The sequence below is a fragment of the Chrysochloris asiatica genome, unplaced genomic scaffold, assembly GCF_000296735.1.
Source record: "Chrysochloris asiatica unplaced genomic scaffold, ChrAsi1.0 scaffold00115, whole genome shotgun sequence".
NCBI lineage: Eukaryota > Metazoa > Chordata > Mammalia > Afrosoricida > Chrysochloridae > Chrysochloris > Chrysochloris asiatica.
In genome coordinates, this window is record NW_006408633.1 from 6,081,004 (window position 1) to 6,094,657 (window position 13,654).

The window sequence follows — 13,654 nt, forward strand, 5'->3', positions numbered from 1 at the left end:
AGTTTGTCCTGAAGGAACTTGATTGCTTGCTTTGATGGCTTCCAGGCAAACAGCTTGCTTATTCTTGTAGTAGTCAATCATGCTGACATTTTTGTTTTGGATTTTTCCTGATGATCTTTCTTTGAAGATGTATCTTCTGTCATTGTAGCTGTTCCAGACAGGTCTGCTTATACTTTCTAGTGGGAATGTCCCACCTCACTCAGGAGTCCACCTAAGGTCCAATACTCTGCAAAGCTTTTGCAGGAGGCCGATTTCACTGGGAAAGTTCTAGAACCCCTTTTAGATATTCCAATCAGTTATAGGTTGAAGACAGGCTTACAAGTGTTCTCATATTTCCCAACATTCCTTCCTATCCCACTCAAGTGTCTATTTTACAATAGTAGGCAAGTTGTTGTTGTTGTTAAGTGCCATCGAGTCGGTTCTGACCCTTATTGACCCTCAACAGGGTTTCCAAGGCTGTAAATCTTTACAGGAGCAGAAAGCCTCATCTTTCTCCCATGGAGCAACCGGTTGTTTCAAATTGCTGACCTTGGAAACCAATAGTCATAAGACAGTCAAGCATTTTAGTGGTCTTCTTGTCTCTTCCCATTCTGAAATTCTGATCACCCATATGAATCTCAGTCTTTCTTCAGATTTCTTCCTTCCTTTTTCTCATTTTTCTTGTCGCTTCCTAGTATTGAGAGATTTGTCTTCAAGCTTACTAATTCTGGCTGCGATTCAGATCTGCTCCTGTGCCCTTTCAGTGTATTGTCTATTTCTGATATCTTAGTACTAATCTTCTGCATTTCTATTTGCAAGTTTCGTGTTGTCTCCAATCCTTTTATCTATTTTGTTTGATTGTTCCTATAGCACTTTTCTGAATTCTTCTTGTTTTCATCAGCCTTTTTGTCAGTAGTTTGTTGTTGTTAAGTGCCATCAAGTTGTTTCCAACCTGTAGCAACCCTGTATAGGGTTTCCAAGGAGCAGCTGGTAGGCTTGAACTGCTGAGTGGTTCAAACTGACTTTACAGTCCAGCGCACTAATCCACAGTGCCGTACCAGGACTCAGTCAATAGTTTGGGGGTACCTAGATATCATTCTCCTGAACTCTTTTCCATAGTTCCAAACCCTCTTTTTCCTCAAAAGCATTTTCTAGCTTTGTCTGTTGGTCATTTGTTTGAGCTACTCTGTCTTGCTTTTTCTTGTGAACAGAGATTGTATATTGCTTTTGAGGCATTGTGCTGTTTTATTTGTATTACGTTGATGAATGTATGTAAGTGCATTCTTAGGCACTCACCAACTGCCTTCTGATGGATGTGATCAGGAGATGAACTTGTGCCCTGTTTTCTGTTCTTTGTGTAGTTTAGTTCAGGGTGAATCTAGCTGATGTTGGTTGTTGTTAATCCAGTGGATAGCATCTGCTATTGACTCTATTTAGCCCAATTAGTGGGGCTGAGGAGAGGATGGTTGTGGTTGGGTTGTATGGCTTCAGTTACTCTCTCCTGTCAAGTGAGGCAAGAAGAGGAAATACTCGATGAAGCAGAAAAATAAATGGAATGTTTCTATGCCTTCACAGCTGGCTGAGAAATTTCAAGATGGTTCTGTTTTTTGCTTCTTCTTACTCCTTTTCTAGACCCCCTATGTTCATTCAGCCGCTTCTCCTAGTGAGAATCCAAGGCTGGCCAAGGCCAACTTTGCAGATTTGGATCAGGGCCTTCCGGAGCTAGGCTGTTGTTTCAGTCTCCACCCCACTTCAGTTATTTGCACTGTCAAGAGGCCACATTGTTTTGCCCACCTGGAAAGTGGGCCCTTTCTTGGCAGTGTATACTTGTAGAAGTCTCTTGTTGCCAGGGGAGTGCAAGGAACTAGAGAAGAAAAGAAAGAAAGGGAATAAAAAAAATCACACCTTTGTCTCTATGTCACAGATAGGCTTCTACAATAAAAGTTTTTTCTTTTGTTTCTTAATCCGCTCACACTGACTTAATGCTCAAAGTGACTGCAATGGGTCCTGTTGGCCATCCCAAATCAGAAGGCACCTCCTTTCTTGCTGTGCCTGTTCAACTCTCTTGCCCAGTAAGCACTCAATCCACTTATTTAGCACTTTATCTGAAACTCAGAGTTCCTATACCAACCTCTGATTCTGTCTTGTGTGATTATATGTATCTTTGCTACAGAAGGGTCTGTACAAACTTTTTACCTAGTCCACTATCTTTCGACCCCTGTCACATCCTCTTTTAAATCTGACTTGAATTCCTTGTTGACGTACTGCTGCAACCGTTTTTGAATTATGTTCAGCAAAAATATTATTTGATTATTTCCACATTTTGGAATGGGCACAAATGTGGATCTTTTCCAGTTGGTTGGTCAGGTCTTCCAGATTTCTTGGTCTAGACAGGTAAGCGTCTCCACTGCTGCATCAGTTGGTTGAAACATTTAAATTTGTATAATGTTGATTCCTGGAACTTGTGCTTTCAGTTCAGCTTGGCCTTCGATACCGTAGATTCTTGATAATAAGCTATTTCTTGAATTGGTACATCGACCATTTCATTTTGGTACAATGACTCTGTGTACTCCTTCATCTTCGTTTGCTGCTTTCAGCATCATTCAGTATCTACCCATAGAATCCTTCAGTATTATAATTCTAGGCTTGAATTTTTTTCTCCAGTTCTTTCAACTTGAGAAGTACTGATTGTGTTCTTCTGTTTTGGTTTTCTGATTCCAGGTCTTTGTACATTTTATTATAGTACTTGACTTTGTCTTCTCAGGCTTCTCTTTGAAGTTTTTTTTTCAACCGTTTTAATTAATTTATTCCAGTTGCTTTACATTGCGTTTCTCTATGTTGAAAAGCAAGTTTCAGAGTCTCTTTTGACATTGATTTTGGTCTTTTCTTTTGTTCCTGTCTTTTGTTTTCTTCCTGTATTATGTCCTTGATGTCATCTCACAACTCATCTGTCCTTTGGTCATTAGTATTCAATGTGTCAGATCTAGTTTTGAGATGATCTCTAATTTAGGGGAGTCCTGGTATGGCACTGTAGGATAAGCACCGGACCACAGGGTCCGTTAGAACCCCATGGTCATCGGTTCAAACTCAACAGCTGCTCCTTGGAAACCCTATACAGGGTCACTCAACAGCACTCACAATAACAACACACTCAAGGTCATACTTTAGCTCTTATTTTCTTCACTTTCAACTTGAATTTGCATATGAGCATTTGATGGTCTTTTCCACAATTTGTCACTGGCCTTGCTCTCTATTGTCTCTTTACACACATGTCCTCAGTTTGATTCCTGTGTACTATATTGGTAAGGTCCACATAAACATTTGCCACTCATGTTGTTTAATAAAGCTCCTGCTTATTTAAACATGTGATTTCCAGTATCATTTCTGTTACCAGGGCCTTATTTTCCAACTACCAGTCCTTCTTTGTTTCCAACTTTTGTATTATAATCACCACTAGTTATCAATAGAAACATCTTGTTCACATGTTTGATCAATTTCTGACTGAAGGTGGTAAAATTCTTCAGTATTGTCATCATTAGCTTTAGTGGTTGGTTTGTAAATTTGAATAACAGTTGTATTAACTGATCTTCCTTGTAGGCAGATAGATGTTGTTCTACCACAGACAGCTTTGTACTTCAAGATAGATTTTGAAATGCTCATGTTGTGGATGATTGCAATGCCATTCTTCATTTTGTCATTTTTTGCATTGTAAACCATGACAGTTAGATTCAAAATGGATCATGCCTGTCCATTTCAGCTAATATGTTAGAGAGTGGCTCTATAGGATAAACACTGGACTGCAAACACAAGGTTGATGGTTTGAGTCCACCAGCTGCTCCATGGGAGAAAGATGAGGCTTTCTGCTCCTGCAAAGACTTGAAAAACCACAGAACCCTACACAGGGTTGCTAGGAGTCAGAACTGACTTGACACACTTAACAACAGCAACAGTAATGCCTAGGATAGTGATCTTTATGCATTCCATTTCATTTCGACAAGCTCCAATTTTCCTAGATTCATACTTTGTACATTCCATGTTCTGATTATTAATGGATGCTTGCAGCTGTCATTTTTCTCATTTTGAGTTGTGCCCCACCAGCAAACTAAGGTCCTAAAAGCTTTGCTCCATCTACGTCATAAAGGTCAACTCTACTTTGAGGATGCAGCTCTTTCCCAGTTGTATTTTGAGTGCCTTCCAACCTGAGGGGCTCATCTTCCAACACTACATCAGTCAGTGTTTCATTGTTATTTAGACGGTTTCATTGGCTAATCATTCAAAAGTGGTCTGCCTCTCTTTCTTCTTGGTTTGTCTTAGTGTCTGCAGACACCACTGAAATCTGTCCTCTAAGGTGACCCTGCTGAATTCAAAATACTGGTGTCATAACTTCCAGCATGACAGCAACACACAAACCTCCACTGAACCGATGAGGGGTGGTTAGTCACTATTATATCGTGACTTTTTCTACATTAGCTAATGTTGAAACTTAAATGAAAGTAATTCATATAACTTTCATTAAAATTATTAAATCAATGATTTGATTAAAATTTGCTTTTATCAGTCAAGCTTTCTGCGTGTTTTTTCCGTAATTAAAGTGTTTGGAACTATGAATCCTTGGGAACCGTATTAGAGTGTCAGTATCCTGGTTACTCCTGTGCTGCTGTTGTTACTTATTATTGCTGTGGATCCTTCCATTGTTCTGTATCCAGGGCTAGTGTTTAGAAAAGGCCTCAGAAATTTCTTTGCTGTTAATTAACTCATTCAATTTAATTGCCTATAATTACTGACATGGAATTTAAATTCATGTTGATCTTTTAAATAATACTGATCGGAATGAATAATTGGTATTTTATATAGTCTGCCTTTATTATTTTTTTGCTACAATAAAAATGCACATTAAATTCATTACAGATTTTTAGTGTTTAAATAATAAAATGTAATTTTATCAAGAAAAGTGTAAAGTAAATATAAATTTAGGTTAGACTTGATTTTGTCAATGTATATTCTTATTTTAATTTATTAATAAAATCAAAACAAAGTGTCACCACCTGTGATTTAAATTGAATTCTTGGTTTTTCTATAATTTTCTTTTCTACTAGAGACAACTTATAGAATTTAAAATTTATGTACATTTTTGTGACAAAATTCTAAATTTTATATTTAAAAATTTATTTTTAAATTTATATTTCAATCTGGGTTTTTCCCTCTTATTCAAATAGAATTCTGAGACTGGTGGTCAACCATAAGAAGAATACATTGAACCTTGAGTTTTCTGAAGATTCAAAATAGAAAAGGTAAAGTAAGAGTTACGTCAATGGAGGTACCATGAAGTGCCATATGTTTTTTCCAGAAAATTGTATAAAAGAATATAAGTGACTTGGAAAAAAAAAAAAAAAAAGACTGTTTCTAGCACACCAATTTGAGGAGAGTTTTCCTTTTAAACTTTGTCATTTTATGTTAATCCATTAATACAGTTTACTTAGTATATACCAGCTGTGTTTCAGGTGCTGTTTTAGATACTGGGGATACAGTGACAAACAAGACAGGCACTGTCTCTGCTCTCATAAGGATTACATTCTAAGGGGAGGGAAGACAAACAAACGGGGCATTTTTGGTTAATAAACTGTGCAGAGAATTAATGTGATGGAAGTGGATGACTGCTTGTATTGGGTTTAGAAGGGGCATTTTAGTTGGAATCTGAATGACAAGAAAGTGCCAGCCTTGGGAATCTGAGAGAAGAGCTGCACAGGCAGTGGGAACAAGTATGACTGTGGAATGCTCAAGGAAGGAAACAAGCTGGCGTGGCTGGAGCACAGTATGTGATGGGAAATTATGGGGAGATCCAGTTGGAGAGAAAACTGGGGGAGGAGCAGATTTGCTGAAGAAAATTAAGATAGCTGATATTTTAAACATGCAGTAGATTACCTGTAGTAATGCCAGTAAGTCAGATATATGTGATTGAATTAAGAATCAGGTCTAGGAGTGTAGGTTTGGGAATCATTGGCATATAGAGATACTTAAAATCACGTGTCCAGATGAAATAATGTCGAAGGTCCTGTATATTGAGAAGAGGCCCAGTATTAGGCCTTGAGACACGTCAGTGTAAATCAGAGGGGCAGAAACAACCAGTGAGATGGATGGAAAGGCAAGTAAGTATTCTGTCACGGAATCCTAGGAAAGAAAGTATTTAAAGAACACAGAGGTGACCAGCTATGCCACATGCTGCTAACACATCAAGTAGAGAGTAAAGTAGCCACTAGATAAGGCAACATGAATGTCACCAATAACTAATAATAGAGTGGTGGATCTCAGTGGAGTGGTTGGAATGGAAGCCAGCTTAAGAGTGGTGGGGAGCGTGTGAGACTTCCAGTTAAACATGGCAAACAGAATACAGCCAAATCCCATTTCTTCTTGCAAGTGAATTAAAGCTATGAGTTGGAACCTAATCGATGGCACTTAATAACAAGAAAAATGTAATAACTGGAACTGCAGTTTACTTTCGCAGGGCTTGACCAAATGATTTTGCAGGCCTTATACAACCCATGGACTAGATGGTTCCCACCCCTGCTCTAGAGGATAAGCACTGGACTGTGAACCACAAATTCAGTAGTTCAAGCCCACCAGCCACTCCGTAGGACAAAGATGAGACTTTTTGCTCCTCCAAAGATTTACAGCTCCAGAAACCCTGTACAGGGTCAATATGAGTCAGAACTGACTCAGTGGTACTTAACAACAACAACAACAACATATAGAAACTAGGTGAGCAATAAAACAAGTTATTAACTGTTCAGAAAGGTAAAGTAATTGTAGCATATAATATAGGTCGCCTATGAATTGCGTTCAATACTGCCATTGTGTCAGTTCCAATTCATAGCTACCAGATAACACAGAGTGAAATTTCCCCAGAGGATTTCTGAGGCTATATATCTTTGCGGAAGCAGATTGGTTCTTCTTTGTCCATTAGAGAGACTGGTGGATTTGAATTGCTGACCTTTTGGGTATCAACCCACCACTTGGAAAATCTTATGGTAACTGAAAAATATAACCATTAACCAAATTTACATTGGGAGTTTGGAAAGTCTGAATGTGTATGAGGCAAGCATGGAACAGTAAAATGGAGCCAAATTCTTAACCTTTCTTAACAGAATTTAGTAGTTGATAGAAAAAAAGACATTTTTGAGGATTTTTTGAAAGTAGAAGCGGATGCTATTAGTGATTACACTGGCTTAAGAATTACCCAGGAATAACGCAGAAACTGAGTCTGTCCCAGCACCTTAAAATGAAAAGAATCAGGAAGTATCAAAAGATATTAGACATAGGGAATTAAATGCCAAAAGAAACAGTTAAATAAAAAACTGGTCAAAGTGACAAACGGAGTCAGAAGACTTCTAATTTTGTAACAAGTTTTGTAAATCTACTTTAACTTTTTTTTTTTTTTAAGTTTTTATTGTGAATTGAGTGATAGTTTACACAGGAGAACATCAGCTTTACATTCATCCTATTGTATTTTGTTTCATTGTATGATTACAGTCTCCTCCTTGCATCATCAAACAACCAATGGGTATACTCTGCAAGCCTGCCTCCGGCCGTCAGCAAACAGCCCCTCTCCCTCCTTGAGTCAAGAGTCCCCAGCTGCTCCATCTCACCACATCATCATCTCTGCCTCCATCTCTGGCATCACTGTTTACTTTAACTCTTTAAACTTCATATTTGTGTACAATGTTGCTGTTGTTTTTAAGAGTTGTTGAGTGGGTTCTGACTCACAGACACCCTGTATAGGAGCAGCTGGTGAGTTTGGACCACTGACCTTGCAGTTCAAATCAACTTTGCAATCCAGTGCTTATATTATATTACAGTGCCCCACAAGGAAAATAAATACTAAAGTTTATGAGCCAATAAAAGGAAGGATGTTGAAATACCAGTGTAACTCTAACAAGCCATTTTCTTGTAAAAGAGAGCAGAATATGCAGCCTCAGAAATCTCCGTGGGCCTGTTTTACTTTTGTGTTATCTGGTCAGTATGCAATGAAATTCACTTGATGACAATGGATTTGCTTTTCTGGGGGATTATGAACTGACTCGAGGCACTTAACAACATTCAATTCACAGCTGGCCCATATTGTGTTCTACCTGAAAAGTTTGACAACATTTGAAGGAATTTAGGAAAATCTTCTTCCAACAGTTGTTCTTAGTGTACTCAGACGGGCCTATTTCTCTTCTTTCTTTACTTTTTCCATAAATATAGCTCATGTGTCCCCTAAAGTCATCTTAAAACAAAACAGTGTTGTTTGACTCTGTAGAGTGGTTTCTGACTCATCATGGTGGCCCCATGTGTGCAGAGTAGAGTTGCTGCATAAGGCTTTCAAGGCTATGACCATAGGGAAGCAGATCACTGCTTTCTTCCAAGGTGCCTCTGGGTGGGTTTGAACCACCTACCTTTGGTGATTAACTATTTGCTTCACTCAAAGATGCCAGCCAATTGTTTAGCTAAATTAGTAAAGAATGTTTGCCTTGAGTATTGCCATGAGTTCTTTTAGAGAATTACTTTTATGTGATCAGATTGACAAGATCAGTTTAAAAGGTTAGATGAGAAGCTTAGGGGTTTCTGTTAATGGTGGTGAAGTGATTTGGAAAAGCTTATCGTAAGGTGGCCCAACTTGAAGAATGTAATCAATATTACTGAATTGTACATGTAGAAATTATTGAATTGTATGTTTTGTTGGGTGCAGGTTTCTCTCTCTTTGTCTCTCTCTCACACACACATAGCATGTTTATTAGTTGACTAGAAAAGTGGAGATAAACTCTTGAGCTAGACTTTTACGGATATAGGCTTATGTTCAGTTAGCTGGATACCAACTACTTTTTGGAAGAATAGTGTTAACAATACAAAATAGCATAATAAAGCATCAGTCTGTATCTTCTAAACCATTTGGGATCCATTCTCGTAGTTATTGTTGTTAAGTGCTGTTGAGTCGTTTAGAACTTACAGGGACACTGTATTGAGTTTCCAAGGAACAGCTGGTGAGTTTGAACTGCTGACCTTATGGTTCAAACTGCCGTTGCTGTCTAGTGCTTTATCCTACAGCACCACACCAGGACTCCTTCTTATAGTTGGCAAGGCCCCAATTCTTGAGTTTTTGTTTTGTTAGTTTGCTATGTTTTTACCTTTTGATAACTAAGCAAGCATGTATGTGGTATCATTTAAGATTCAAAACTAGCCTTTAAACTGAAACTATTCTTATGTTTCCTCAGATGCTTAAAATCATAATATTTTATCCTGACTTTAGTCCTTTTTGTTTTTGCTTTCAACTCTTCCACTCATTTTCACGTAAGAACTCTCCTAGCCCTGCACAGCTTTGCTTTTTTGTAGTCATAACCACATAGGCAAATATCAAGGGTTCTTCTCTTGTGATAGCTCAGGGAGATACACTGAAAAAAATAGAAGTTTTTAGAATCTAGTGTTCTTAGAACATCTTTAATCTTTTCTTAAATTATACATTAATTTGCATTATTTTCTAAATTTTAAATTAAAAAGATACAGTTAAAGTAGAATTTCTTGGGCCTCAAAGCTGTTAAGATGCTTAGCAAAATGAAAGTAGTTATTCTATAAAACATATCTTGCACATACAAGACCTGACTTATACTTTTAGAAAGATTTTGTAAAATATATTGCAACAGATTTTAGGTTTGAAAAGGTGGAGGGTCAGAGATAAAGAGGAAGACCCCCAGCAAGATGGATTGGCAAAGTGACAGCATCAGTGGGCTCAAATGTGGCAACAATTGTGAGTTTGGCACAAGACCAGGCAGTGCTTCGTTCTGTTGTGCATAGGGGCGATATTAGTTGGTACCAACTCAGTGGCACCTAACAAACACCCACAATCTAGTTTAAAGCAATGAGTTTTAATACCTTGCACAAGATTGGACAGTGTTTCATTCCATAGGGTCGCTGTGTGTAGGAACGAACTGGATGGCAGCTAACAATAGCTATTTAAAAAAAAAAAAAAAAAAAAAAAAAAACATGGCTGTATTTTATCCAAGTGAAGTTCTAAACCACCTGAATTTCTCAAATGCTTTGTCATTTCATGAAGGCCTGCACCTTTGCAAGTCAACTATTACCTCTCCCTACCTTCTAGTCTGTTGCTTCTCAAACTTTTGTACGCATCACTTGAGGCTCTTGTTTAAATGTACATTTTAGGTGGGGCACAAGAGTCTGTCTTTTCAGACACTTGGCAGATGACGTTGATCCTGCTGGTCTTTTGGACCATACTTAAAGTAGCAAGGATCTGGACTGCCTGACAAACTCATTGTCATCAATAATGATTTCTTCTGTCTCCTCTCTCTGATTCCCATGGGTACAATTAATTGTTCCTTTCCCAGTAATGCTATTATATAATAAATATTTCATGTTGTTAAGTTGTTGTTGGTAAGTGCCATCAATTTGGTTCTAATTCATAGCAACCCTGCATAGGGTTTCCCAGGCTGTAAATCTTTATGGGAGCAGAAAGCCTCATCTTTGTCCCATGGAGTGGCTGGTGGATTTGAGCTGCCGGCCTTGTTAGCAGTCCAGTGCTTATCTTACAGCATCACCAGCTCCTCAGATACTTCCAAATGTCTCTTTATTGTAATTACTTAGATATCTAGCTACTTACTCACTTGCAGGACTCCTGATGTAGCACTATAGGATCAGCACTGAACTTCGAACCACAAGAGCAGCAGTTCAAACCTACCAGCTGCTCCTTGGAAACACTATCAGGGTTGCTGTGAGCCCACTCAACAACACTTAAAATAATAACAACTCCTCAATTGCAATTTTTTTCCTTCAGGGACTGTCTTTCATCCTTGTATCCCCCAAATCTTACACATTGTCTAGCAGAAAATAGGCTTTTAACAAATGTTTATTGAATAGATGACACAAGATGATTAGATAGTGTTATTACAACATATTTACAGTTATGTAGTTGTTAAAGCATATAACCTTTATTACAACAACAATAAAGGTTAGCAGTTCAAACATACCAGCCACTCTCTAGGAGAACCGTGTGGCAGTCTGATCCTGAGGAATTTGCAGCCTTGGAAACCATGTATCCTTGTGTGCTGTCAAGTCAGTTTCGACTTATAGTGACCCTGTGTAGCATTTCAGAGGCTGTGAAGTTTACAGGAGCAGAAAGTCAGTCATTCTCTTTCTCTCACAGAGTGACTGGTGGATTAGAACTGCACCAGCCCAATGGTGATCCACTAGACCACCAGTGCTCCTTGGGAAACCCTATGGGGCAGTTCTATTCTGTCCTGTATGGTCACTTTTAGCATAAATCAACTCAACAAGTTTAATCATAATATGCATATGTGTATTAAAAGTGGTTGGTTTTTTAAATTTTGATTATTTTATAATAGATAGTGAGTTATGGACCTGACCTTTTTTTTTTGTAGTCTCTTTTCAGCAGGAAAATAAAACCAAAGCCTCTGTGTGCCCAGTCAGAGGTATATGTTTGAAAAGAATATTGCAGCTTTTTGTACAAATGAAAAAAAAAAAAAAAATTTAAGTCTCTGTGATGACATACAGTATTTCTCAAGATAACTTTGTTTGTAGAAGTAAATTATTTTTAAAACACTAATGGCATTTATTTTTCTTTTCACCCAAGGAGAAGTACAAATGTCTACCACAAGACGAAAACGTAATATGTTATGTTGTTTACCGTAAGCTGTAGTAAAATGAGCTCGATTGTTGACAGGTATGTTCTTAGAAACTCAATTATTTTGAATTATTATAAGCTCTTTTAAAATTCACATGTAGAGTAATGGTCTATATTAAATTGAAAGGAGTTTTATTCTTAAGCATAATTACTATTAGGCTCAATTTCTGTATTACATAAACAGTATAAAAGTAAGTGAGGTATTTCAGCGTTATCTAGAGCCAGAGTCAGCAGTGTGTGTGCCTTGTGTTTTTAATGGGTCTGACACCATAATGTGTGATTTGGGCAGAGCTGTTCAGCGAAAAAAAGAAAAGTGAATGGGCACAGTGGCAGCAGCAACGGGCTGAAGTGTAACAACAATTTGTGAGGATGGAGCAGGACCGGGAAGTGTTTTGTTCTGTTGTACATAGGGTCACTATGAGTCGGAACCAATTCAACAGCACCTAACAATAACAACAAAAAAGCTCTGAAAAAAATTGTGACAGTTCCAAGTAGTTCCTTGGCACCTTCTGAAGTCTTCAGTCACCTTGCCTCTGGTCCGTTTTCTCCTATCTCTTGGTGTCCTACCTCTGTCCCTCAAGCGTCTTAATACTTGTGATTGATAAAGAGTTACTGTAGTTAAGATTTCATTAATTGAAGTCTTAATCTTGGGCAAAGGGTAAATCTCTTTATTTTTTTGATTCAAAGACAAATTTTGGGTTTTTGTTGTTAATATCTCTGAAACTGGTATGCATATTATAATTCACATATCATAGTTTAATCCGTAGCTTTTGTTTTTCTTTCTTAGTGGCACACAAAGTAATGGTGAGTGTATAATCAATTGTGTCTCATATTTTATAAAGTATGGTGACATTTTTTTAAGGGTTAGTTCTTTAACAGGTAATATGCAGAATGCTTTTTATTTTACTTAATTTCACCATATAATAATACTGTGAAGTTTCATAGATGAGAAAACTGTGTAGGTTAAATAACTTGTTTAAGTTCGTACAACTAGTAAGTGATGAGGAATTTTGACCTGACTCTGAAGACTTCCATAAGGGAGTCTTTAAGTTTTTTAGCTAGGATTGTACATGGAAATGAATTTTGGCATCTAACAGCTCTCCTTCTTTTCAAAGAGGTAAAGATATATACTCTACCAGAACTTAAGAGGCAAATCTTTTCCTTTGAGAGGTCTGTCAGCACCACTGCCAATAGCTTGGAGCTCTTGATTAGTTGTTGGGATCTATAAGTAGCCTTACCCTCAGAATGAGCATTTCCTCACTGTCCCTAAGAGGTCGAATATGGTTTGGTATCATGCTTTTGAATAACTTCAGTTCCCATTCTAGACAAGATGACATCTAAGAGTGGTATCTAAGGGTTCAGACTCAGACACTAAAGTTCTTAATGTTGGTATCTCTGCCTGAGTATCATGAAAGTGATGGATCTTTGTTCATAAAAACACACACACACACATATATCCACAGAATTTTTACAAATTCAAGGTATACATACATTGTTGTTATTAAGTGCCATCGAGATGGTTCTGACTCATAGCAACCCCTGCATAGGGCTTCCAAGCAGCAGCTGGTGGGTTCACAGTCCAGTGCTGATCCTATGGCATCATACCAAGAGACCAGGTCTCTGGTGTGACAGGTGGGAATACTCACCAGTATGCTATACTTTGTCTAACAAGGTATATATCGAATCCCCAAAATCCACATATATTAAAAATCCCTGTGACACAAAATTTACAGATAATTTCAATAATGAGCAGAAACTTTATAGGCTTTTGTAAGGCCTGTTCACTAAAAAAGTGATTAGTTACCTTAGAAACTCAATTATTTTGAATTATTATAAGCTCTTTTAAAATTCACTTGTAGAGTAATGCTGCAATGAGTTTCGATGACAGGTAAGACTGAAGAATTCGCACTGACCACCTAAGACAGGCAGCGTCCCCTAAACAAATAATAAATAAGGGGGAAACGGATGTAGACTGTGCAGACCCGGCCA

At 37.8% G+C, this 13,654-nt stretch overlaps 1 protein-coding gene across 1 annotated transcript in view; it reads left to right on the plus strand.

The window, feature by feature from the left end:
* Nucleotides 1-11,657: 11,657 nt before the first annotated feature.
* The window catches only part of CLOCK (clock circadian regulator), a 93,026-nt gene continuing 91,029 nt past the window's right edge, over nucleotides 11,658-13,654 (plus strand). The window contains exon 1 of the mRNA XM_006868052.1: nucleotides 11,658-11,704. Within this exon, the coding sequence (XP_006868114.1) occupies nucleotides 11,658-11,704 (47 nt within the window). The remainder of the gene's footprint in view (nucleotides 11,705-13,654) is intronic.